The sequence below is a fragment of the Mauremys mutica genome, chromosome 7, assembly GCF_020497125.1.
Source record: "Mauremys mutica isolate MM-2020 ecotype Southern chromosome 7, ASM2049712v1, whole genome shotgun sequence".
In the NCBI taxonomy this organism is placed as follows: Eukaryota; Metazoa; Chordata; order Testudines; family Geoemydidae; genus Mauremys; species Mauremys mutica.
In genome coordinates this window covers 100,573,396-100,601,069 of record NC_059078.1, presented here as the reverse complement: position 1 = coordinate 100,601,069, position 27,674 = coordinate 100,573,396, and the positions used below count along the sequence as shown (strand labels likewise).

The window sequence follows — 27,674 nt, the reverse complement described above, 5'->3', positions numbered from 1 at the left end:
TTGCAGCGCAATATAGTAATGGTAACAGCAAAAGCAGCACTAGAAGAAGAGTTTGTATACCTGATCATCCAATGGATGTCACTCCAGCACAGGGCAAGCAGGAAAATATGTTAATAACAAACCTCTGATACGTGCTTAGTTTCCTTACAATGTTCCAATTCCGTTTAGCTAGAGCAGGACAATCAGCAACGAATGCTGAAAACAGGAGCAGGCCTCTTTAAAGAAGTAAAGGTCATGAAAGTAGAGGGCAACCAGGAAGAGGGTTACTATATCACAAAGGCACCTTAAGCAATGTGTTCTCTAAACACTTAAAAACTCCTTGTGAATGTTAGCATCAATTATGAGGAAGTGTGCTCCAGGCCATAGTAAAATTGCCTGCGGGAAGAAATTCACTTTAAATCTTTCACTTTTTCCCTTAAATATTTTTAATAAGAGTCACACATGCATGAGCTACAAAAAAGTAAAGATTCAGTAACTCAATATTTTGAGGATCATTCACTTTTTATGGTATGAGAAATTTTAAACTTTTTGATAGGCAAGGTGGGTGATGTCTGAAGAAGAACTCTGTTTAGTTCAAAAGCTTGGCTCTTTCACCAACAGAAGTTGCTCCAATAAAAGACATTACCTCGCCTACCTTGTCTCTCTAACATCCTGGGACCAAGACGGCTACAACAACACTGCAGACAAACTTGTTAATTTCAGTATTGTTCTCTTGGATTTCTATGTCCCTTTTTAGAGTTTCTGGAGTTGGGTGGTAACTGGAATTCCTATTCTGTGGGAAATTCCAAAATAAAATTCTTAAGTAAAACAAAATTGAAATGTCAAAATTTTCCACAAAATGGGAATTCTGAAATTTTGTTTAGAAAATGTCAAAATGGCATTTTGTTTCATCCTTATCTAATGTTGCAGCATGCCAATGAAGGAGCCAAGCAGCTCAGGAAGCTGGGGCTCACGGGCTTCTAGGCTGATGAGGAGGCTGGGAGCCTTGGCTCCAGGACGGGTCTACCTGGCAGGCTGTGCAAGAGCCAGGAACTCTAGGAACCCTGGATTTCAAAAAGCCATGAGCCAGGGCTTGCAGGCTTTCAGCTCCTCTGGTGGTCTGCTTAGGAGCCAGGCAGGTGAGCTGGCAAGAAACCAAGTGGGTTTTGTAACATTCCTGGCAGGCACGGTTCCATCAGAATTTCATCGAAGTTGACACATTCCCATGGAACATTTTGATTTCAACCAATCAGTGTTTCCATTGGAAAAACATTGTGTTGAACTAGTTCCAATCGCTCTAGTATTTCCCCTTTTGAAGGGTGTGTCTAGTCTAAATACAGTCGTGAGAAATGGAATGCAAACAGCCCTGCTGTCATGACTGGATTACCTACATAATTATTTTGCAAAACCCCACCGAGTGTGTAAATCCTAATGGTTAAATAAACTGCACAAGCTGGCAGCTTTTCCTGCCTTTCGCTGAGCAAATGCCAGGTGTCATTGCTGAATCTGAACATCATTGTGAAGCTGCAGTTCCCTTGCTAGACACCAGATGGCATTTTTAGGGCAGTGTTATAATTGTCATAACGGTGGAGCTCCTTCTCATAATAAATACTGTTAGTTGAATTTTGTAAAGTGCCATATATATTCAGTTTCATACTATAGTAATTAAATAAAATTTGTAACGGGAAATGTCTTCATTTAAACCATAACAACAATTTTTACATATAGTACAGCAATTGGCACTTGATTCATTCAGTCATAAGTCTCCCCAGATGTAATATTAATATTATAAATAATACTAAAACTGTTTTTCTATAATGCTTTTTAGCTGTAGCTCTAGGGTGACCAGATAGCAAATGTGAAAAATCATGACGGGATGGAGGGTAGTAGGAACCTATATAAGAAAAAGACCCCAAAATCAAGACTATCCCTTAAAATTGGGACATCTGGTCACCCTATGTAGCTCTCAAAATGTCTTATAAAGGAAGTGAATATCATTATTGCATTTTGCAAGTGGGGAAACTGAGGGAGAGAGGTGACATAACTTGCCTGCACTAACACAGAAGGTTAACGTCAGAGCCAAGGACAGAGGCCAAGTCTTCCAACTAGGCCAGTGCTTTATCCATGAGACTCTGCTGCCTCCTCTGTTACAGAAGAGAGAGCGTTCTAATGTACAGTACACCTTCCCCATATGAGTAATGCTGTTGAAAAAAAAATTCTCACTTGGCTAAGATGTAAAAATTGTTCACAAATATTTGTTCATATTTTTAAACAGCAATGTGAATGTGTAGGCACTCACAATGTGTGTGTGTGTTCCATGAATATTCTAGCAGATGAGTTTATTGGCAGGAATGTGTGCTGAAACAGCCAGTTTTAATCTATCATTGCAGAATATCCATGGAAAGCAAATTTTGAATGCATAATCATGAGTATTTGCTCTTTAGATTTACGCATCTCCAATCAGGGAGGGGAAAAAAAACCAACAAAACCAAATGCACATGCCCTGTATATCCACTCAAAACAACTTTTTTTTGAAATATTAAATACTCAAAATGTAATGCTCATGAATGAAGTACAGATCAAGAATTATTCAGAGATTTTTTGGTAGATAATTTCAAAATAATAGCTATATTTTTGAAAATTGCCATCTGTTTGTGGGCATTTTTTATAAAGAAAAAGAGACAAAATTCAGCAATGAAGTGTCTTGTTACAGATTATTTTCTCAGCTCTACTAATGAAGAAAAAATTTATTTGTCTGTAATTAATCCTACAGAGACAAGGTGTGTGTGTGTGTCTCTCACCAACAGAAGTTGGTCCCATACAGGGCCAGCTCTAACTTTTTTGCCGCCCCAACCAAAAAAAAAAAAAAAAAAAAGGGCACCGCCATAACAACCCCCCCGAGCGCTGCCCCGACGAAACAAAAAAAAAAGGAGAGCTGCCCTGCCCCCCCCAAAAATGAGCACCACCCCGCCGAAACAAAAACAACCCCCCTGAGTGCCGCCCCACTGAAACAACAACAACAAAAAACCAAGCGCTGCCCTGCCAAAAAAAATAAAACCTGAGTGCTGCCCCGCCCTGCCAAACCAAAAAAAAACCTCAAAACCCTGAGTGCTGCCCCACGGAAACAAACAAAAAAAAACTCCGAGCGCCGCCCTGCCATCCCAAGATTGGCCGCCCCTTACAAGGGGCCGCCCCAAGCATGTGCTTGGTCAGCTGGAGCCTGGAGCCGGCCCTGGGCCAATAAAAGATATTACCTCACCTCCCTTTTTAATATCCTGAGGCCAACACTGCTACAATTATGCTGTGTACAACAATGTAATTAGTCTGTTCATTTATTATCTGATTGACTCACCATTCTGTAGTGTTACGCACCTCAGACTTCCTCAGCCAAGTGTCGGTATTTCCACAAATCATTTGCAATACATGGACAGCATTCCAAGTCTGATTGGCTTAGGTCATGGCTTCTCAATATTGGGATTCTGAGCAAGCTCAAGGGCATTATTGCCACTTTCCTTTACACCTCGTTGGGAAAGGAGGATCCATAACTTCTTTTCCCCTCTGTAACATGGAGTCACAGTATGGAAGAGCTTGAGAATCACACTGGCTTAATAGTTTTCTAGCTCAGTCAATACTCTATAAAAGCCCCTTGTGTTCATCCAGCTTATTCACGGCTGCTTTTGTCAAGCTATGTACATCATTATTTATCCCAATGCTTTTAGGCGTCAGTCTCATTATCATAATCTTATTCAAGAGCTGCTAGCTTGCTCCTTTTTATGTACTAAATAATTTGCGTAATTTAGTGCTTTTCTTGCTTCCAGCCCACAGTAATAATAATAAAAGAACAATATAAATAAATTATAACCTCGCTCACGCTCATATGCAACCCTAGAGAAGTCCTCCATAGGTACTTGCTGAAATTTGATGAATGGACCTAGTAAAAATCCTTACTTCTAGTTGTTGAAAACAGTTTTGTGACTAAGGTGATGTCATCAGAGATTCATATTTTCACAGCTACTGTATGACATCATAACAGTGAAATATGACTTTTAAAAAGTATGAGGGAATAACCAGTGAGAAATTTTACAGCGTTATAATCAATGGGACTGAAATATAAAAATTATCTGAAGTTGAGTGCATGATGATTGACTGAGTTACTGCTAATGTCACAATTTCAGCATCCTAACAATGGCTACTTCCTCAGCTGTTTTAAAATCTAATGGTGAGATTAAAAATATCTAAAAGATTTTCTCCTGTTGTTTTTTGTTCTGTTTTTCCAATATGTCTTTATTTAACAAATGACATCTTCCAGATAAGAAAATGCCATCCAGTCCAGAAGGACTTTTATGTAATTTTTAAGCACTTTTGTCATGTTAAAATCTTGATACGCTTCCAGAATGTGCACTGCAACAGAGGAGAATTGTGAGTAAGCCTATACCCACTCATCTAAAAGTTGTGATGACATCACAAGCCACTCAATCTTTGCTCTCATACCTATGATGTCACAAGAACTCTCTGTTACATGATTGTAGCCTTTCAGCTCACTCACCTGAGTAGCATTATGTATCTATCACACATGTATCCTTCCCAGCACATATAAATATATTAATGTCATGTTTGTCTGTATGATTGGGAAGATGATTCTTTTTAATTTTCGAAGAGGTACTGCACATGTGCTATAAGTAAATTGTGTGATAATCTATGCAAATTGTGTGCACAGAAGCTGTACTTTGCCTTTGGGGGAATGTAAATTACTCGGAACATTTTTCAATTTGTTTGTTTTTAAATAAATAGACTTTTCACATAAATAGACTCAGGCCAATCTCTTGTCCTGTTTATTTACCCTCTGCTCCCCTTTTGTTTTTTCTTGTACTCATCTTAGTACTTACTGATAAGGTTCCCTCTTGTGCAGGAGAAAGAGGAATGAATGATGAGAAAAATCAGCATAACATTCATTTTGGTGTGTTTATATTCATTTTGTAAGTGAAGTCGCTACTCGCATAATGGTGTTTAACACATTCACAAGTCAAAGCCATTATCGTGATCTGACAGTCTTTGTATTCACTTCATACTAACATTGCTTTCTTCTGTTACATTGGTACTTTGATATATTTATAATGCTAGATTTACTAAAACATGGAGTTGGATGAATAATTTTCTTTATCTGAAGCAAGAATGAAATACTACCCATAAAATATATTTACTACGCTGCATTTTTTTTAGAATTCTCCACTGATGTAATTTTTGTATTAATAAAATTATACCAGTACTCTTTAAGTACCCTTTCAGAGAAAAAAATCATGTAAATTGTCTGATTCTGTTTTAAGTGAAGGAGAAAACCTGGTAGAGGTTGTCTCTTTAAATCAGATCTGCAGTGTTGATGGACCCTCTAGCAGGCATGGTAAGAACCATTTGCACCTCTGCAGCAGGGAGCTTGACCATATAGGCTCACACATTCAATCAAAACGTTTTTCCTTTTAATATGCGCTGTACCAATCCTATTCCCATGGTTACAGCTCCTGCTTGTTTGGTTGCTTCTAGTCTGTTGGAAAAGAGAGGCAGCATACATTTCTTGTACATGAGTTTAAAACATACTGAAAGCAACCCTGTTGTGATTTGCATTTTAAATTTTTCTTTTTTCCTCTCATTGTACAGAATGCTGTAGCAGTAGCTTCAGTTCATTTGCCACAGTCTGTCTTCTCTCAGTCTTCAGCCTTGCAATCTGTTGATAACTCCACTTGCAAGCTACAGTTTATTGTCTTTCGGAATGGAAAACTCTTTCCTAGCACGGGAAACTCATCAAATCTTGCAGATGACGGGAAACGTAGGACGGTTACCACACCAGCTGTCTTTGCTAAAATAGGTGAGGAGTGTTATTCATTATTTCTTTTAATCTGAAAGCTACGGTATACTTGATTATGTAGAGAATGGAGCAGCAGAGTGTACAGTATGCTGAGGACTGGGATCTGCCTGTTTCTTTAACACAAGTGTTTGGATTTATTCATATATGTATGATTTTATTCAAATTAATTTGTCCATAAGAGAAGTGTAGTTATTGTAGGAACAGAATGCAAATTAGGTTTCACACTTTATTTATGTTGTTGTGACAGAAGCTTATATCTCAAACCAAGGCGAAATAGAAAAGAACCTTGTTTTAATCTATACAAGGAAAAAAGCAATACCATCACTCTGGATTCAGATAAATATTAAGATGGGGGGGGTGTTAATGCCCTGTTGCATGTATCTTAATCTCCACCAGCATACTTTTTGATATGAAGGACCTAAAATAGGTGTTGTTAGAGGCTTTTGTCTCAATGTGATTAATCTTACAGAACTGTGACTAATTATGTTAATTAGTCATCCAGGCAATTTTAATAGTTTTATTTTATTCTGAATATTATTCACATTTCCATTTGCTTTTAAAACAGCATTTTAATGCAACTTTAAAAGTGCAAAACTGCCTTAGCTATTAATCATACTAAGAGACTGCTCTTTTTTTGTTACATGAGTATATAGTATAACGTGTCTTAATTTAAGACTTACACAACAAATCTAGCTTTATTAATGATGATCGGATCGATCAGACACCTCAACAGGCTGAAATAGTCATTCAGATTCATTTAAATTGTAGTAAACTTTTCTGTATTTGTTTTAATTCATACAGAAAGGAATATGTGGCTATTGCTTGGTTTTCCATAGTTCAGTACATTTTTGAATCTGTGAATATACAGCATTCAGCAGTAAAGGATTTTCCACTCTATTTCTCTGATTCGGTTTGTTGCTTTTGCAGATGGATGCAGTTTTGGAAACCTCACCACCCCTCTTACTATAGGTTTGAGACACTTTGCAAGGGGTATAGACCCCATTGCAGCCTTTTGGGATTTTGACCTTCTGGATGGACATGGAGGCTGGTGTGGAGAAGGGTGCCACATAATTAGCTCTGCAGGCAATATTACCATCATTCAGAGTACACACTTCAGTAACTTTGCAGTGCTAATGGTGAGTATATGACTTAGCAAGTATATGTATAAATATATATCTATATATACACAGATGTATTCCTCTTATAAGTACATAAACCATCCTTGCTTGCCTGTAACTGAGGTTTCATTTCTCATTATGTTTTATACAATACAATCTTAAAGAAAAGTAAATTATTTAACTGCTAATAAGTGAATAAGCCTGGTGGTCATCTCAGCCTAATATCTAGAGAGAGGCCCAATCGTAAATGACATTTAAGTCAATCTTGTCAGATGAAAGTTCCATCAAGGAATGATCAGTATGTGAAGGTTATAAATTACAGGAGAAGGTTTTTTAACTGTATACTCATGTGTGCTTTTACATCAATATATCTCAGAAAGCTCATCTGCTTTTGTTCCTGCCTCACACTGTGTTGATCATACTAATTAGTTGCAGGCATACCGCAATGTTGAATCATTTAATAAATGGAAGTGAATAAAATCTCTTGCTCTTTTAAACAAGCACTTTTTTGTCCTTGCCGGTGTTCTGGGAGCTTTAGTTTGTATACTGATGATAATATTCTTTTTGCTAAATTGCTGTTCATGAAGAAAAATATTTCTGTGCAATACTAACACATCAGGCTGCTTTGGTCTGTTCTCAGTCACACTTGCAGTTCACACTGCAGTTATTTAACTACCACGCTTAACAGAAAGTTACCTTAATGAAAACAAAAGGCACACGTATGCAATAATAAATGGCTGAGAAAAAGAAAAGCAAATGAAAAAATGTAAAGTTGTTGATTGAAGAACACGTTGTTGACAATCTTTTACATCATTTAAAAGGGTCATTGTGAGCTGATTGTAAATAGATTAGTCACTTGTATATGCCTAATATTGAATTTTTCCTAAATGCTGGTGCATTTGTACATGGTTGGTACTGCTTATGAATGTTTTTGAAAGGTTTATAGTTGAGTAAATAATGCATTGTGTGTATTTGTAAAGGACAGCAAACATAGACGACAGGAATTGAGAAGACGTGTGCAGAGAATACCAATCTGCTGCTGTCAGATGGAGTATAGATGTCAGCCAATCATTGCACGAAGCTGTGACAATGAGTAGTTAAATGCGGAATTATTGTCTACTTTATAAGAACTGATTTCCCTCAGAGTTATTTGATCATATTTTCACACATACCTGAATGGCTCAGAATTTAGCATCCTGTTGCTGAAGATGAGATGATGTCAAACATGTCTTATCTTTTTATAGCTCATATGGACTTATTTTTTCTGGACATTTATGGTTTTTTTCCTCAAATAAGAAACATAATTTTGTTCTGAAGAGGTTTTTCTAAATATTTTAAAGAAAACACCTGTTGACTTTGCAGGTACCACACCCAAAATGGCTGTCTCTTTCTAGAACTGTTTCAGTTCAAGTTACCATATTTAAAGTTTTCTTAGTTATTAAGTGGCTACTAATCATTTACTCACAAGTAACTCATTTGCTTGTTTTGTTTACAAAAATCATATACTAATTTAAAGATTGACTCATTTTATCTTTATTTTAGACATTTGTATCAAATTTATTCCATGCTTATATCATCTGGTAAAATGTAACATGGTGAGTTTTCTAGGACATTTTATGTTTGTTACTTTGATTTAGTTTTTTTGTTTGTTTCATTACTCCATCTTTTCTTTCCCTATATATGGATCTCCTTTTTGATCTGGGCAAAGCATCATCAAAATAAAATTTTTCACATCCTACTTTGCCTTAGTAGTTGGTACAGCTCTAAATAATGTAATATGGCACCTGTCCTGTGTTTCTCAATCTCTGTTAAGAAAAGAAATAATGTTTTTTTGCAATGTTTATCCAGACATGTCTTCCAAGATCCTCCGGAAGAACCAATGGAAAACTTGAGCAGCATAATTAAGTGCATTAATAGTTGTAAATGTTAGTGTCTTATTTGTTAATGTGGCATTTGGGGGGAATAAAATGAGAGATTTGTTGAGTTTGATTTAGATTAAGGTGTTTCTAGGTGTTTTGTTGTTCATATCAGAATAGTAAAGCATTATTCTAATGATCTACTAAGTTATAATAATAAAATACATAGCTTCATCTAATCAGATCACCTGAGTACCTAATGTATTTTACCCTAACAGTAAATTAAAAATAGGTAGCATTGTATTTGTGTCTCAATAGAATGGGATGCCATGTACTGGTATGGGATTTTTTTTTAAATCCTGCTGTACAATTCAAAAAAACATAGAACAATCAAAATTAATAAAGCACTATTCTGATGTGGGCCAATATCAGTGAATTGAACTAATACATGTAAACTGAAGTGCAGCAATAAAGTTAACAGTGATCCTGAAGGTTTGCATTACTATCAGGATAATGTATACCCTGCTGTGGAACAAGATGAAGTAGATGCCTAAATTAATTCAGCTGTGCATTGTACTGCTAGCACAGCACATGTTCAGATCCATCATAGCTATTATGTATTTGTCAGGAAGACTTTTTGGAATATCATAAGAGGACCATCGAGTTATTTCTCTAGAGTTGCTGCTGACTATGACCACAAAGTATTAAAATCTAGGTTTAGTGGAGGACTTCTTCAGAAAGATTGTTTTAATACTGTTTTCGTTTAGTAAATATAATTTGAGATGTTTCTCCATAATAATTAATAGCTGAGAGTAATATGTTTATGTAGGTATTTATGTTTAGCTGTTTTTCTCTCGGTGATGTTGTTCAAGTGATATAATTTGAAAGTTTCAGTGCTTGAATTGGGAGTGAGATACAAGTGGGTATAATGTACCCTGTTTTTGCTTGGGCAAGTGGCTAGAAGGGAGCGCGTTACATCAAGATTTTTGCATAGCATTATTTTCCCCTGATCAGTTGTTGAAAAGTATAGTCTAGTGGTTAGAACTGAAGACTGTGAGACAGTACCCTTGAGTTTTATTCCTGTGTCAGCCATTGATTTGCTGCATGAGTTTGGTTAAGACTTCTTAACTTCTCCCTTCCTCAGTTCATCTGTGTATAAAAGGGGTATAGTAATACTTAGTTTCTCACTGAGGTGATGTGAGGCTTTATTATTTACTCTATGCAGAGCACTTTTAGATCTTCAGATACAGATAAAAATGCACCTATATAAAGCAAACTGTTCTGATTTATTGTAGCATTATAAATGAACAAATTCTAAAGCCTTAGTATATCTAATTACCAAAGTTTGTTTTGTAACAAGCAGAAGCTTTTAATAAGTATAGACAAATATGAGTGCATCACTTACGAAATGAGTGTTATATTAATATTTTCATTTCTGCAAGAACAGCATTTATTTTTTTCGAGTAGTTATAGTTTCCTGCAATCATAGCATATAGCTCAGAGAACTGTAACTCTTAAGGAGATAAAATGAGAACCTCTGAAATCTGTGATTAAATCTTTGTCATTTTCCTTTGTTTTTCTTTATTTCTTTTTTTCTTAGAACAGAGTCACAATTTAATGGGGATAAATGTTATTGTAATTGTGTACAGTCCATTCCTTTCCCTATCCGGGGCGCTCCAGGCACCAGCACAGCAAGCTCGTGCCTAGGATGGCAAGCTGGGGGTGGGGGGGAGGACAGTGTGACGATCGTCGTGAGGGCGGCAGTCAGGGAGCATTCAGCAGCGTTTCTGCAAGAGGTCTGCCAGTCTCGCAGTTTCGGTGGCAATTCGGCGGCAGGTACACTGAAGGCGCGGGACCGGTAAATCACCTGCAGAACCACCGCCAAATCCACATGACCGGCAGACCTCCCACAGAAATGCTGCCGAAGGCTCCCTGACTGCCATGCTTCGGGCGGTAAAAAACATAGAGCCGCCCCTGTCCCTATCAGACTGGTTTTGTCCATAATAATTTCCACACGTTTAGTAAATAAATTGAAGTGAAATCCCCCAAATTGTGAAAATGTGTTAATGAATGCTGTTAGGATTCCTTCTTCTTCTTTTTAATGAATTTTTGCCAAACGAGAAGTCTGAAATTCTCATTTCTTATATTTTATCACCGTAAAACAGGACTTAGTGTATCACTCTAATTTTTAAAAATAATGTAAATGATTGTTAATTTTCTTTGTATGAATGTCAGTAATTCTCCTTTGGTCAGGAGAGTGGCGTAGTCGGGGACATCTATTTGGTACCTGATAACTAGGCATGGCCAGGCCAATTTCACAACAATAGAACCAAACTGAATCTTTGCTCAACATAAATCTTGGAACAACTCTGAACTCTCTTTTGGGGGAAACTGGGGGAGTTTTCCACACATCCTTTGACTCTTCTGATTCTGACCAGGATGAGAAGAACATAAGAACAGCCATATTGGGTCAAACCAATTCTCTGTCTAGCCTAGTATCGTGTCTTCTGACAGTGGCCAATGCCAGGTGCTTCCGAGGGAATGAACAGAACAGGTAATCATCAAATGATCCAGCCCCTGTCACCCATTCCCCGCATCTGGCAAACAATGGCTAGGGACACTTCAGAGCATGGTTTGGCATCCCAGCCCACCCAGGCTAATAGTCATTTAAGGACCTATCGTCCATGAACATACCTTGTTCTTTTTTGAATCCTGTTATAGTCTTGGCCTTCACATCCTCTGGCAAAGAGTTCCACAGGTTGACTGTGCATTGTGTGAAGAAATACTTCCTTTTGTTTCTTTTGAACCTGCTGCCTATTAATTTCAGTTGGTGACCCCTAGTTCTTGTTTCAGAGTAGCAGCCGTGTTAGTCTGTATCCGCAAAAAGAACAGGAGTACTTGTGGCACCTTAGAGACTAACAATTTATTTCAGCATAAGCTTTTGTGGGCAACAGCTCATTTCTTCGGATGCATAGAATGGAACACACCTTCTATGGGTCATCTCAATTATCACTTCAAAGGTTTTTTTTCTCCTGCTGACGATAGCTCATCTCAATTGATTGGACTCTTCCAGTTGGTATGCATACTTCCACCTTTTCATGTTCTCTGTATGTATAAATATCTCCTGTCTGTGTTCCATTCTATGCATCCAAAGAAGTGAGCTGTAGCTCACGAAAGCTTATGCTGAAATAAATTTGTTAGTCTCTAAGGTGCCACAAGTACTCCTGTTCTTCCTAGTTCTTGTGTTATGAGTAGGAGTAAATAACACTTCATTATTTACTTTTTCCACACCAGTCGTCATTTTATAGACCTATCATATCCCCCCTTAGTTATCTCTTTTCCTAGCTGAATAGTCCTAGTCTTATTAATCTCTCCTTATATGGCAGCTGTTCCATACCCCTAATCATTTTTGTTTCCCTTTTCTGTACCTTTTCCAATTCCAGTATATCTTTTTTTGAGATGGGGCAACCAGATCGGCACGCAGTATTCAAGATGTGGGCGTACCATGGATTTATATAGAGACAATATGATATTTTCTTTCTTATTATCTATCCCTTTCTTAATGTTTCCCAACATTCTGCTAGCTTCTTTGACTGCCACTGCACAGTGAGTGGATGTTTTCAGAGAACTACACACAACGATTCCAAGATCTCTTTCTTGAGTGGTAACAGCTAATTTAGGCCTCATCGTTTTAGATCAGGGGTCGGCAACCGGTGGCTCGCGGCTCACCAGGGTAAGCACCCTGGCGGGCCGGCCCGGTTTGTTTATCTGCCGCGTCAGCAAGTTCGGCCGATCGCGGCTCCCACTGGCCGCAGTTTGCGGTCCCAGGCCAATGCGGGAGGCAGGAAGCCGCGGCCAGAACATCCCTCGGCTCGCGCCGCTTCCTGCCTCCTGCATTGGCCTGGGACCGCGAACCGCGGCCAGTGGGAGCCGCGATCGGCCGAACTTGCCGACGCGGCAGATAAACAAACCGGGCCGGCCCGCCAGGGTGCTTCCCCTGGCGAGCCGCGAGCCACCGGTTGCCGACCCCTGTTTTAGATGTATAGTTGGGGTTATGTTTTCCAATGTGCATTACTTTGCATTTATCAACATTGAATTTCATTTGCCAGAAGTGTCACGATATTATTAGGGAGGGTACTCTCACAATATTTTCATCCTGAGTGGAAGCAGGAAGTGGCAGAAATTTAATGAAGCCTATTCATGTGATCCAGTTTTGTGAACAAATAAGTTCAGATTGTTAAAATAAGGATCAGCTAAAGTTCTAGAACTTGAGATTCTTCTCCAAACTCATTTGAACCTCTAAATCTTTTGAGAGTAACTCGTGTCTGTAGTGATTATTTTAGGGATGTAATTTAGAAGGATAATGTAATTAGGGTGTATCAGACTTTTCTTCAGAGAAAATAGGCCTTTCTAGTATGAAATGGAAGGCAAAGGGAGCTATTGGGTGTTCAGTATTGTTGAAAATCAGACTACTTTTAAGAGGGAATCAGGAGTGGGATTTCCAAAAGTTCATAAGTCCAATAGACTTAAAATTGCGCTTGTGTTCCTATGTCACTTAGATGTTTAAAAAAATCTCATCCTTACAAGGATGATTTTATTTTTTAAAAGCTTAAGCCAATTATATTTTTATACATTTGTCTTCATTCGTAGTACTTTATCTGACTTTGAATCCTAAATTCAGAACTTACCAATATAAATACCAAGATTACAAAAACTTACCTTTTCTAAAGTGCACTGTCTTGTTTAATAACTCATATATTTTTGTGAACGAGCACAGACAATGTTGCCTCTACCTGGTTTCTAGAGCAAAATAACTTCTCCCCCTCCTTTCTCAGTGTTTGCTCTTGGATATCTCTGGACTATCGTTATATAATTTATCAACACTTCTTTATACTTTTATATTACCCTCTAGGCCATCTTTATGGATTTATCTGCTTTAGACAACTTATTTTCATATGGGTTCCAACAGGAAAGTGGTGAAAACCCTGTTTGTGGTGAAACTTATAAAAAAAAATCCTGTAGTGGGATGAATTAGATGCTGTAATAAGTCTTTTCCATCTCTAGTTTCTATGGGCCTGATTGTCTACTGCCTTCCATATGGTGCAGCCATTTACACCTGTGATAAGTGAGCTTGACACCTTTACTATTAGAGGGAGTGATTGGAGATTTCTGATTACGGCAGCATTTTACAGGCCGTATAATTCTAGATGGTGGTTCCTTTAGAATGTCAAAATGTTTGACTGCATATACATTTTTCCCTTAGATATTTCCTGCCATTTTTTAATATTATCATTCTTTGAATCTGCTCCAGGAAATAAAATCAAAACAGTCTTGTTTCAGTGTAATGTACAATTATACTACTTTGCATAAGGCATGAAAAAATTAACTTTATCTTCTCATGCTGTCTCCCCAGAAGATCACTCAGGGGCGGTTGACAGATCAATAAGCTTTAATTATCATTAAAGAGCAGACAAGATACATTTATCATTTATCTGTAATGAAATCAGTTTTCAGTGTTCAGAACTCTAAAAAAGGATATGCTACAGTAGCAATAATACATTACGCTACTTTTATTTAGAATTTCACTCCTTAGCAGACCTGGTGTAAGATCAGAAAAGAGATAAAGATTAAACTTGGAAATAGGTTTAAAAGGCTGATTGTCCATGACTCTTCTGGAAGCAAAAATAGCTATATTCCTGCAAGACATATGTTATCTGCTTTCATGTAAACACTCAAGTGTAAAAGGATTGGTAGAATCCCGCATCTACACTATTACACATGATTAAAGGCTAGCTCTTTAATATGTGAAACGATGCCATGTCAGTTAAATCCTTTTACGTTTGGTATACTATATATATCTTAATGCAGGACATTGAGGGGGTTTTTATTCCTGTTTTCAACTCTGTTAGCTTTTTATAATTTTTTTTCAATAATAGGTTAAAGCAATGTCAGAAAGGTGCTTTCATCTCTTGTTACTTGTTTAAATAATTGTATTGCTATTATTATTCCAGGTATGGTAGTTATTATATACATTTCTGGAAATATAAAGGGTCTCAAAACAAAATTCTAATCATGGTTTTGGTATTTATATACCATAAATGTGACTACATTACTGAGAGCTAGAAGCTGATACTATTTTATATTTTTCAGCAAAGCACTTCTAGTTTTATTATTTGTATATTTTAGTAGTTGAGGTCTGTCCAACACCCAAGTCCCATTTTGCTAGGCACTGTATGTTTGTAGTGAATGATAGTCCCTGCCTGAAAGAGCTTACAATCTAAAAGATAAGCCATAGCAGGTGGATGATACAAACAGATGTGTTGGAGAATAGGATGTTGTTGCTGTTATTATTTTATTATTATTTTGAATTAGATCTATTATTGTAGCACTACGAGTCCCAGTCAACAAAAAGACAAAACAAAGAACAAAAAAAAAAAACATTCCTGCCCCAGAGAGCTTATGATCTAAGTATAGGCCAAGAGGAAACCGACAGATATAGAGAGACAAGGGAGTACAAGAAAACAATGAAACAATATTGTTTAACATGATAATCTATGGTCTTGGCACACCAACAGCCTAGCTGTGATCAAGATTTTGTAGGCCTCACAGCAAAGGAGAATTTTAAGGATGGTTTTGAAGGAGAATAATGAGTTAGTATTAAGTATGTTCTAGCACAGACTAACTGTGTACACAATTCTTAGCCAATCAGGGTTTTTTAAAAATTCTTTCAATATTAAGAATTAATTTAAAGGAACAAGTTCACTATAAATGGGATTTATGTTGTAAATAAGTACAGAAGGATAGGCCGCTAGACCTAGAAAACTGCCAGACCAAAGGTAGAAGCCTCCCCCATGGAGGAATTCTTCCATTGACCTAGCAGCATTTACACTTGGGTTTATGTTGGCTAATTGCATCTCTCTGGAGGGGGGTTGTGTGTGAACAGTTCTGAATGTGGTAGCTAGGTTGATCTACGGTTTAGGTATAAACCAAGCCAAGGTGTGATTAAAGTTCCACTTACTTAGTCATCAGCATTAGAGTCCTGGTTTTCTCAGCAAAGGACACTGATTACTCTCTTTCACTCAAGTCAACAAGTGGGTTGACTGTCTTTAGAGGGCAAAAATTAGAACCAACAAATAAGAAAAACTCCTTTTAATGAATCTTAATAATTATAAATCCCTCTTAACTGTTAAGCTGAGGAGTCATCAAGTCATTGTAGTTTATGAAATTTTCAGAATTTTAATTTTTTGTCCTTAAGTGCTTATTAGCCCAAATATCTCCATATTCACCGGCAGGTATTCCAGTTTTTCCCATATGTCTCTACATATTGTTTTAACTGTAAAAAAAAAAAGTGCTTATTGTACCTTTTAGGTGACTTCAATTTTCCAGTCCCTCTAGTTTTCCTGAATGTTACCACACAGGTTTCATTTTATTAAGAGTACTGGGAAATATTCATTTTGTTAATGAGTTTCTTCCACCCTTTAACTAACAAATATAAAAGGCTACACTTTTTATAACTACAGCTCCAGAGGTCATGCATATTTGCATGCACAGTTCATGTAACTGTGTTTGGAAACTGACTTCAGCAAATTGCAATGTACATTAGCTCAGGTGATTATTTGTATGCACAATTGTAGTAGTTGCTTGCAAAAATGTAGGTGCACAAACAGATGTGCATTTTAGTGTGTCCCTAGTGGGACAACTATTGTTTTTTCAAGTTATACCCAAGTTATACCCAGAGTGGCTCATCGTCCTCCTTTATAACAAAGGCTACATTTGTCTTTCAATCCACTTTACATGCTGAGGTAGCTTGTCCTGTTATCTCTAGTAGTCTCACTTGTATTTGAGACCTTATGCCAGGTATAACCAGGGTGAGCATCCAACAAGTTGGTATGGGAATCAGATATGGTTGAGTCCATCGAAGAATGTACTTTGTCAGTATTCTCACTTCTCACTGACATGCTGTTTCCATGAATAACTGTGACAACACCTCCAGCATCCCTAAAAAGAACTCTTGCACCTAGGTTTTGCCCTTAGATGTAATTGTGCAGCTGCTGTTCAATTGACATTAACAGAAGCTATGCACGTGTGCATCAAAAGTGGCATTTAACTCTTTTATGGAAAGACATTCTACTCCAATCTATTGGCCCACATGGATTTATGCTGATTTACAGCAGCTGAGGATCAGACTCCTGTAGTATCTTAACAACGAATCCTCTCAGTTAGCTATCTTGGGTCTCTCGTCACATTTCTGTTTCCTTAAGAAGAAACGAGTACGTTGGAAGTAGAATATGTGCCATCTAGGGACCTACTCACTATCATAGTAAAAGAGATGTATAAAGTTCATGCTGTCAGATAGCACAGACATTACTGATGTCTGCTTGCTGTGGAATTTTGCACATTTTTCTTTCTGGATTATTTTTTTTAAATCAGGACAGACTTGCCTGTGGAAGAAAGTTAATTTCCCCCTGAGAAGTATATGCAGAATCATGGAGAGCAGTTTGATGAAATTGTAAATTCACTAACTTTATGCAGATAAATTCATCATTTTACTTTCCTGTTTCAAAATGCAGCATGAGAAAATCTAGAGGGGGTTAATTGGGAATGATGTCTTAGATTCTCACCTCTTGAAATGCTAATTTTATTTTCCTTCCTTGGCAGGATTTGAAGACAGTGCTCTCCTTTCCCCAGTACCCAGGGGAGTTCCTGCACCCTGTGGTATATGCATGTACTGCAGTCATGTTATTGTGCCTGTTTGCGTCCATTATCACTTACATTGTGCATCACAGGTAAGAATTCAATACAGCAGCAAACACACATTCATGTTAGAATAGAACTGAAGCAGTCCTTTTCTGTCTTTTCTTTGCACAAAGATAAAATGCTTAAATGTTTTAGTTACTGCTGGATACTAAAATTTACAGTATAACGTAGTAAAAAAAGAATGGAAAATGGTGCTTCATAAGTAAAAATGTATACAAAGTCAAATAATCTGTTTTGTTTATACTAAGCTCTGTGAGAGAAAAGGGAAATTGAACTTTCCCCTCAAAAACATTCATAATTAACCTTTCTACCTGTGAAAACACGTACCAAAATAAACTCTTCTAATCAGTAATTTATGGTAATGTGTCCTTCTTGACTCCATTTGGAAAAATTATCCATTCAAATATTGGTTTCACACAGAAACAAAATTTAAGGACTAGAAAACTATAAACTCATAAAATATTATGGTGGGCTTGTTCCCAAGCTGTAGCTTCCCCTAAAAAGAAGCAGATGTGTGTCTAGAGATGGTCTTATATTGTTCCTAAAATTTCTTGTATTCTTTATAATTTGACACTGCAGTATAAAGCTCTGTGATATAAGGCCACCTTTGATATCAAACTACTGGATGCTAGCTTACAGTTTCACAGCAGCCTCTTGGATACACTAATTGTTTTGGAATAAGAGAATAACATTGTACAAAGGGTTTGATAAATATCTTATCAGAAAGGTGTTTTCTTGCTTTTAAATTTGCTTGGTTTTATAAATTTTGTGATTTCATTTATATGAATGAGATTTTTAAGTGTGTGTGTGTACACAGTAGTTAAAAGTCATTAGCTACTTAAAAGAGCAGGAATGTATTTTACTGTATGAGCTGATAAACATTAATTAAGAATGTATTTAATGTAATGAATTTTGATCTTCAACTTATATTTAATCCTTCAGAGTTGTCATAGTTAGACTACTGCATATTTGACATCTGGCAGAAAGCCTTTTAAATACATGAATCACTCTTCATTCTGGACCTGTTTAAAAAGCCCATTGAAGTCAGTAAAAAAAAATTTAAAATCTCCCATTGACTTCAATGAGCTTTAAAACAGACCCTCTATGCTTCAGGTAGTCTAGTAGTCAAGAATCTGAGAGTTTGAAATCTATATGTCAAATATATTTTTTCCAAAAATATAAGAATGCATTTTAAGATTTTTACAATCAAGATGTGAATTGAAAAAATATATTAATTTTAAACAGCACAATCCGAATCAGTAGAAAAGGATGGCACATGCTTCTCAACTTCTGTTTCCATACTGCTCTTACTTTTGCTGTCTTTGCTGGTGGAATCAATCGCATAAAATACCCAATTATATGTCAAGCTGTAAGTACCTTTGTTACTTTATTGTTATTTTAAAAAGAAAAAAGCCCCCGAAATTATACATGTTGACTTAATACTGATGATGTTCTTTCTTATCAAAGATTCTATATTTTCTCAGGCATATGTACCAGAATTAATAATCACTATGAGGATTGTCAAGGCTAATGTGCAGCAGTGGGAGTCAGGAACTCTGAATTGTATTTCCATCTGTGTCACTGAGTTGCTGTGTGAACTTGGGCAAATATATTAACTTCTCCATCCTCAATTTCTCTATCCAAAATCAAAATGGAGTTAATACTATTTCTCTTCTTTACAGGAGTGTTGGGGAATATGATTTATTCATGTTTGTAATGCCCTTTGAGATCTTCGGATTAGAGGGGCAAAGTTAGGATTATTACTATTGTGGTTGCTTACCATGAGAATATCATACGAAACTACCTGTTTCGGCTTTGTAATGTAGGCCCTTTATGCCCACTGTGCAAGCACTGAATATTTTTTAGCAACATAATGTTTATAATATATTATGTCTTTTAAGTTCAGCGCAGGCTTTGGAGGCAATGCTTATACCCCCCTGTTCCCAGGAAAGGGCTTTTGTGTGTAAGGGAGCCTCACTGAGCTTCCTGGTATGCAGGTGTAGGTGTTGTGCAGGCTGCACTATCCCCACCTCCTCCTCCTGTGAAACCTTTTATATGGGGAGGTACATCCCCAGACAGTCACAGAGGGAGCAGTCTCTGTGCTTTCCTGGATACAGGGAATGAGATTGTGATTGGTCCTTTGGTAGGAGAGCAAGGGAAGAAGGCTGCTTCAGTCCTCTCCTCTCAGCAAAACCTCACAAGGACCAGTTAAAATCCAGCCTTGTATTTCTAATATTTTTTTCTGGAATTCTTTACAACAGATGCCCCTGTTCTCATGAATGATATTTTTGCTGACCTTTGTTAAAGAATTTCATTAAGCAAAAATATCTGTGACTGCAACACTCATCTTTTATCTAATTGAGACCTCTAATATGAGATGTGTATTCTCCTTTACTTAAACAGGCTATAGTCTTGAAACCCAGTCCATTGAAAATGAATGTGTGAATGATCTCTTTCCATTACTCATGATCAAACTGAGCCTGCACGGTCTAGCCACAGTTCTAGTATATTAGAAGTTCTGTTCTCACATTTAATTCAAAAGTGAGCAGAGCTTCATGGGGTTTTAGCAGTCAAGAGGTTAAAAAAAATCACCAGTAATAAATCTTGCTTGCCTTTTTTAGCTAATTTATAAATTATTCTTTGCCCACTCTTTTAATTAAATTTTTTTTTCATTCATGTATTATAATATTTCTGTTACTAACAAGGAGAATCAAAAAGCGTTGCAATTGTTCTTCTAAGCACTCATGATTGCTCAGCAGGCTTACTAAAAATAGCAGCATGTATTTCCCTCTGTATTTCCTGATCAAATTTATTTATAAAGTAAAATTTTAATTGAGATGCAATCTCTCAGTTAGAATAGTGACCCAGGGAACAAATAGACAGCAAGTTTCACATCTTACTTTGAATTATTCCTGTCTGAGGAAAGCAAACAAGACACACAATTCTCCCCATTTTTATAATGGATTGAATGTCACTGTGTGGGTGTAAATAAAGGCAGTATTTGGCCCATAGTTAGTACAGTTAGTGCTTAGTGTATTATGAAGTTCTTAAATATAATCCAATTAAAAATGGTGGTAAAATATTTAGGATCTGTGTAATATACCAATGAGGATTTGCAAGACTGTTCTTGCTGATGTAATACTTTCTACTTACATAATACTTTAACTGGAAGCTGTCAAAGCCCTTAAAACACTCAAGTGAGTTTGTTACTACTATATCCATTGCACAGGTGAATAAACCAAGGCACAGAGAGGTTAAGTGAAAGTCACATTACAAGGCTACAAGAAGAACCCAGCAATCCTGACTCACACTTTCTTGTTCTAACCACAAGACAACAGTTCCATGCTAGAATTCTCCTGTTCTTCACAACTTAAAATTCTAACCTTGTTTGAAGCATGTCCTTAACATTTTATACATTTAGATTTCTTTAATGAGTACCGGAATTTATATAATACAGCTCCCATAACCAATTGTAGGAATTCTGTTTCTAATTTTCTGTAACCTGTTCTGAAAGTGGAACATTTACATTTGTATGACTTTCAGCAAACAGCACCCATAAATATTATAAGCTTCTCTGATGCAATAAACACTATGTTGTAAATTATGCCTTACATGACATTATTTTATAGGACATGGTTGTCTATTTCATTATTCTGAGATAATATCTCTTAATATCTAGCCAATTGCATGGTAATTAACCTCTAAGTTCTAGCAAATCTAAATATCATTTACAATTTTTTTTATCTGTAGTTTGAAAGTTTATAGGACAGCCATGGCCATGTAATTACATGGTCACAAATGACCATCTGTTGTTACAATTTTTGCCTGGTTATTTACTTTGCAGATTGTACAGTAAAAATGATAATGAAAGATAGATTTTGTTAAATGAGATATTAATAATTCTGTTATGAGTAATACATAACATGAGTGCAGGGGACTGGACTAGATGACTTCATGAGGTCCCTTCCAGTCCTATGATTCTATGATAAACTATAGGAATATTTTCATAAAATGCATGCATATGGTAGTTATTTCCTCTCATGGTATTAGGCCAAATCCTCAGCCATTGTAAAGCATAGAGAAATCTAAACAGATCCTGAGAGCCCACACACATACCCCCCAAGGTACCTGCATTAGGGTTACTCACCCACATAAGACCATGCCCTGTCTAAGGACAATGTCAGCACCGTACTCCACCCAGGGTCCAGGGATGACACAGACTCACTGAACATGCATACTGCTTCTCTGATTCCCTGAGAGGAGCTGATTGACAGCAGGGGATATCAAATGGACTGAACAACCCATGAAGGGGATATTTCAGCTGATACCATAGGCTGAACATACTGTCCATTTGCAGCCATTGTTTCACCACCACCACCCTTCCTAACCTCCTTGCCTGCCAACATACACATGTAAAAGAGTCATACAGAGCCCCCAGTCCTGGTACCTGTCTCCTCTTGTGACAGCTCTGTGGGTACTATTGCTGCAGCAGCATTGAAGTAACCTGTAAGGGGCCAGTGCTGGAAGGAAAGGGGACCTGCAGATGGCTTCTCAGGGTGTCTGGGAGCTCATTTATATGATGATACCCAATAGCCCCTCAAGCAGCTCCACACAAGACCCTGTGGAGTGGGTGCACACAATGAGTACAGACATCGTCAAGATCAGTCAGGCCAGAGCAGAACCTGTTTAAATAGCCATATTTGGCTCAGGTGTCCCTCGGGACTGTGTAAGCAGGAATGAGGATTGGCTGATCCCTTGTTAAATTCTGGCAGGCACAACTGGACCTGGGCAGAAAGAAAAGAACACTGGTACAGAACTATCTGATCGTCTTTCAGATAGGATGTATCTGAAGAAGCTGTTACCATAACATTGCTTGTTAATCATACATTTCGTAAAGGTGCTATTTCAAATTATTTATCTCAAAGAAGCAAAACAAGTTAATATATATTCCATAGGGGATACAGTTACAGTACCTTCAGTGTGTCTCCCTGCTTTACAAATGTAAACATAAATGCAGCCCTGAAACAAGTCCAGCCCTGCACTGTTTTATGGTGCAATGCTTGGTAGAAAATTCCAAATGCAGCCTTTTCTGATGGAGTAAACCTGGAGTCACTGCTCTGAGTATTGTGGAGTGAATCTTTTTCTAGCTTTCTCACCATTCTCAGCTTCACACCCCAGCACTTTCTTTTGCATGACATAACCTCATTACAACTCTTTCACCTATGTGAAATAATAAACTGAGTTCCCATAACAAATTGAATAATAAATTCAATATAGTATTGTGAACCACAGGTACTTGCCTACAGTCAATACAAGAACACAGGACTTCTGGTTTCCAGTTCCCAGCTCCAACCACTAGACTGTGCTACCTCCTTAGCCAACAGGTGTCTTTGCAGAATATTTGAGTTTAACCGTTGCTCTACCCCAGAATTAAGTGTCTCACATTGATCCGAGTTTAGAGAGAAAGTGTTAATGATATGAACAAGGGCTGTTTTCTGCACTAGGCCACTAATGCAGCTTTTTTATCTCCTTGAATGTCAAGTAGTTGAACTAAATTTTAAAAAAAACAACTTCTTTCTATGGTACAGTATTTATTTTAATCTGAAATCCAAACGTCTAAGAATTCCTTTCAGACATGAAAATCCCATTCAAATAGTTTTCCTCATTTTGCTACCTATTTGCTGCTCGTTATTTGTCATTTATAAAGAGAGGAAGGATGGTCCACTGATTAGAGTGCTGGCCTGGGACTTGGGAGATCTGAATTCAGCACTCTAATCTACCCCAGTCTTGCGGTGTGATTTGAGCATGTCTCTCTGATCCACAAATGGACTTAAGCATTGCAACGTTATGCATAACTTTTAGGCACCTAGAAAATCATAGGAACAAGACTGTCACCCACAATGCCTGTTAGGTGGTCAAAAAAGCAGAGGCGGTCAAAAAGCAAACAGGATGTTAGGAATCGTTAAAAAGGGGATAGAGAATAAGAAGGAGAATATATTATTGCCCTTATATAAATCGATGGTATGCCCACATCTTGAATACTGTGTTCAGATGTGATCTCCTCATCTCAAAAAAGATATACTGGCACTAGAAAAGGTTCAGAGAAGGGCAACTAAAATAATTAGGGGTTTGGAACAGGTCCCATATGAGGAGAGATTAATGAGGCTAGGATTTTTCAGCTTGGAAAAGAGGAGACTAAGGGGGGGGGATATGATAGAGGTATATAAAATCATGAGTGATGTGGAGAAAGTAGATAAGGAAAAGTTATTTACTTATTCCCATAATACAAGAACTAGGGGTCACCAAATGAAATTAATAGGCAGCAGGTTTAAAACAAATAAAAGGAAGTTCTTCTTCACACAGCGCACAGTCAACTTGTGGAACTCCTTGCCTGAGGAGGTTGTGAAGGCTAGGACTATAACAGCATTTAAAAGAGAACTGGATAAATTCATGGAGCTTAAGCCCATAAATGGCTATTAGCCAGGATGGGTAAGGAATGGTGTCCCTGGCCTCTGTTTATCAGAGGGTGGAGATGGATGGCAGGAGAGAGATCACTTGATCATTGCCTGTTAGGTTCACTCCCTCTGGGGTACCTGGTATTGGCCTCTGTCAGTAGATAGGATACTGGGCTAGATGGACCTTTGGTCTGACCCAGTACAGCTGTTCTTATGCTCTTATGTTCTTACCTAGGTTCCCTATGCAATGAGTGGGGAGTGACAGGCACCTTAAAATGCAATCTACAAAGCCAGCATGCTAGGTGGGGAGCCCCCTAAAATAGCCAATGAGAGATGGGTGTGTCCTAAACCCTACCCACTCTCAGAGATATGTGCCTAAGTCTAGGCAGCAGGGAAGCACCTATCTCTCCCAGTGATCTGTTTCTCAGGTGCGTGTCCTAGGCTATAGAGTCATTCTCACTCTTTCTAAGGCCCAATTAGTACTTAATTATTCAATTATTTAATTGAAGGGGAACAATTTCAATTGAAAAGATTGAGAGAGAGACCCACATCAGTATATCCCATAGTCCAGTGGTTAGAGCTCTCACCTGAGAGGTGACAGATCCCTCTTCAAATGCCTTCTCCTCATCAGTCAGAGGGGGGACTTGAACCCATGATCTCCTGCATCCTGTGTGAGTGCTCTAAGCATTAGGCTAAAGGTTATAAGGAAGGGCTCCCTTCCCCCACCTGCTGTTTTGTGTATATCTAGGCAGCCTCTGAGGCTGCCTATTGGATTTGGGCTTCACGCCCATCTTTAGGAAGAGGAGTGCCTCTCTTCCCCTGATTATTGAGCACACTAGAACTTAAGCAGGAGATAGACAGGGCCGGCCCACAACATTTTGGCACCTGAGGTAGCGAGCTCAAATGATGCCCCCATGCCCCCTCGCCTGGGCCAAAACTTTGAAAGGTCTCAATTCTGCCTTGTTCCTGATCTACTCCTCTCATGGTACTGCTCTGCTACCTACCCCAATAAAGGAGAACTAACAACTTAGAATGCCTTGGTCAAAAATTTTAAGAAACACTTAACTTTAAAAATGCCTGAACAGCAAATGTAACTTTTCTTGTCTGCATAGTAAACACTGGCATTTTTATCTGTTTGAATAATCAAAGTGGTGCTTTCTGTGCCTTCTTGGTTGCAAAGATTTGAACTGCTTCCTAAAGGTCCACAGTCTCGACCAGCTCATGCTCTATTGAGATGGTTGCAAGGCTGACCAGCCTCTCCTGTGTCATTGTGGAGCATAGATGTGTTTTTATTAACTTCAGCTTGGAGAAGCTGTGTTCTCCACTGGCAACTGTTACAGGAAGTGTTAGAAGTATGCACAGGGCAACAAAAGCATTTGGAAAGAGGGTGGTCATCTTATTTGTGCACATATATTCCAGAACAGCCTTTGGAGTTGAAATGTATTTTGAAAGGGCTTTCAGTTCATCACCTAAATCAGTCGCATCAATATCATACATGTCATCACGTGTCAACACTGTCTCTAGTGCCCTGCATTGCTAGTGTAGGTCTTCCTCGGGTATAGTGAGGAGTTTTGGAATATCATACAACATCCCAAATATACTACTGTGTTCCTTGAGCTGCATGAAACATTCTTCAGCTGACTGTATTGCACAATCTAGCACCTGGTTAAAGAATTCAACTTTGAATTGTTGTTTGGGGTCTCTTATGGGATTATCCTGTGCCTCATAATCGTAATCTTTGGTGACTCTTGTATTCTTGAATGGGTGGGAAAATAGCTTCAGTGTGAAGTTCCTCTGCCAACTTCTGTGCACTCTTCAGAATGTTTTGAAATCCCTCATCTGACCGGTAAGAGTGTAGGTATGACTTTGCTTTGTGCAGTTGTTCCACTGCTCCAGATATTACAAGGTCAACAACTTGGAGTCTCCTGCTTACAACATTTATTTCAAACAGTATGTCATGCCACAACACTAAGCCACATAGAAATTTGAAGTTATATATGTTTCTGGTGATTCCATTTCCCTTTGCCACTGTTCTCCCACAAACAGTTCCTGTCATAGCATTATCCTCCATAATGGCAACTATGGCATCATCTATCTTCCCAATTTAATGTTTGATAGGCTTTATCGCCTCCACTTGATTTTTCCATCATGTGGCACTCAGTGGTTTCAGTGTCAGAGAGGATGTTCCCAGATGTTGCTTCAAAATTTGCCATCGGTGAGTTGATGCAGAGAAAAATACATAGATGCTTTGAATTACATTAAAAAATTCAGCAGCCTCACTAGAAGCTGATGCTGCATCACTGACCACCAAGTTCAATGAATGAGACCTGCAAGGGACCAAAAAAGCTCAAGGGTTTAACTTTCGGATCTGTGTCTGCACTCCCCTGTTCTTTCTTCTCATGTTGGCACCATTATTGTAGCCCTGACCTCTTATGTCAGCTATCGCAATTCCTGTATCTTCCAGCTTTTTAAGAAGCACATTTGTCATACCAGCTCCTGTAGTACCATCAATGTCAGTAAATTCTACAAAATGCTCTTTGACAGTCACCATTGCAGGGACATTTTCACTAGGTTCTGTTGTTAAAAAAAGCACCATTAAAGTAATTTGTTCCGTATGGCTGATGTCAGGTGGGCAGTCCAGAATAACAGAGTAATATCTTGCTGACTTCAGATCTGCCACAATCTTCTCTTTGACTTTTGTTGCCAGTAACTGTATGATCTCTTTTGAATTGTTTTTCCAAGGTAGTAGTGTGTGTACATTTCTTGAGTGGTGACTCTTCTTCGATGCTCCTGGAGTACAGCATTAAACTCAGCCATCAGCGCCACAATTTTAAGGACATTTCCATTGCTTGCAACATACAGCTGATCTGAAGTGCCACACCATGCTAGGTTTTGGGTAGCAAGCATTCTCACAAAGGCAATGAGCCTTTTCAGAACATTTTGCCTGTAAAGAGACTCTGATGCAATCTTGTCTTGATGCTGATCATCTATGGTGGCCTTTAACCTTAGTCTCATCTCAAGTTCTTTCCACCTATGGAATGCTTTCTGGTGATTTGCTGCCTTCTCATGGGATGCCAGATTTCTAACCAGATTTTTCCAGTCCTTTGTTCCTGTAGAACCTAATGTGGCTGAAACATTAGACTGCAAGAGTTTGCAACAAAAACAGTATGCAGCATTCTGGGTTTTTGAGTACATAAGCCAGGGCCTCTCCACTTTGTTGCTATTGGGGATTTCATGCCAGTAATGTGTTGGATGGAAACTTCTATTTTCATTGTCTTTGGGGAACATGAAGTTTTCCACTTGCTGTGGCCCATGCAGTACAAGGAAGTCCCTCAGGCTACTGCTCAAGTGGGTCCACAGTCCTGGATCATCTAGATTTAAGGAACTAAACTCAGCAGCAGCTGTTTCTTGTGCCTCCATCACACTCGTCTCTGATCTACAGTTTTCTTCAGGAATGTGCATGGTTACATCCATTTGAGATGGAGATATGGATGCTGCAGTAGCTGCCAGGTCACCTGCATGCTGACTAACTGGAAGATCGGGCTTCTCCTCACCACTCACATCCTCACTGGGGCCGGAAGGCTCATCGTGAACATTTGTGTCTCTGTATCTCAGGAGAGCTCCTTCTTGCTTAGATCGAAAAGCTTCC

General features: G+C 38.2%; 1 protein-coding gene across 1 annotated transcript in view; it reads left to right on the top strand.

Annotated features, from left to right (window-relative positions):
- The window catches only part of ADGRA1 (adhesion G protein-coupled receptor A1), a 472,051-nt gene that overhangs the window by 390,729 nt on the left and 53,648 nt on the right, over positions 1-27,674 (top strand). The window contains exons 13-16 of the mRNA XM_045025299.1: positions 5,632-5,839; positions 6,767-6,975; positions 17,472-17,599; positions 18,816-18,939. Of these exons, the coding sequence (XP_044881234.1) occupies positions 5,632-5,839; positions 6,767-6,975; positions 17,472-17,599; positions 18,816-18,939 (669 nt within the window). The remainder of the gene's footprint in view (positions 1-5,631; positions 5,840-6,766; positions 6,976-17,471; positions 17,600-18,815; positions 18,940-27,674) is intronic.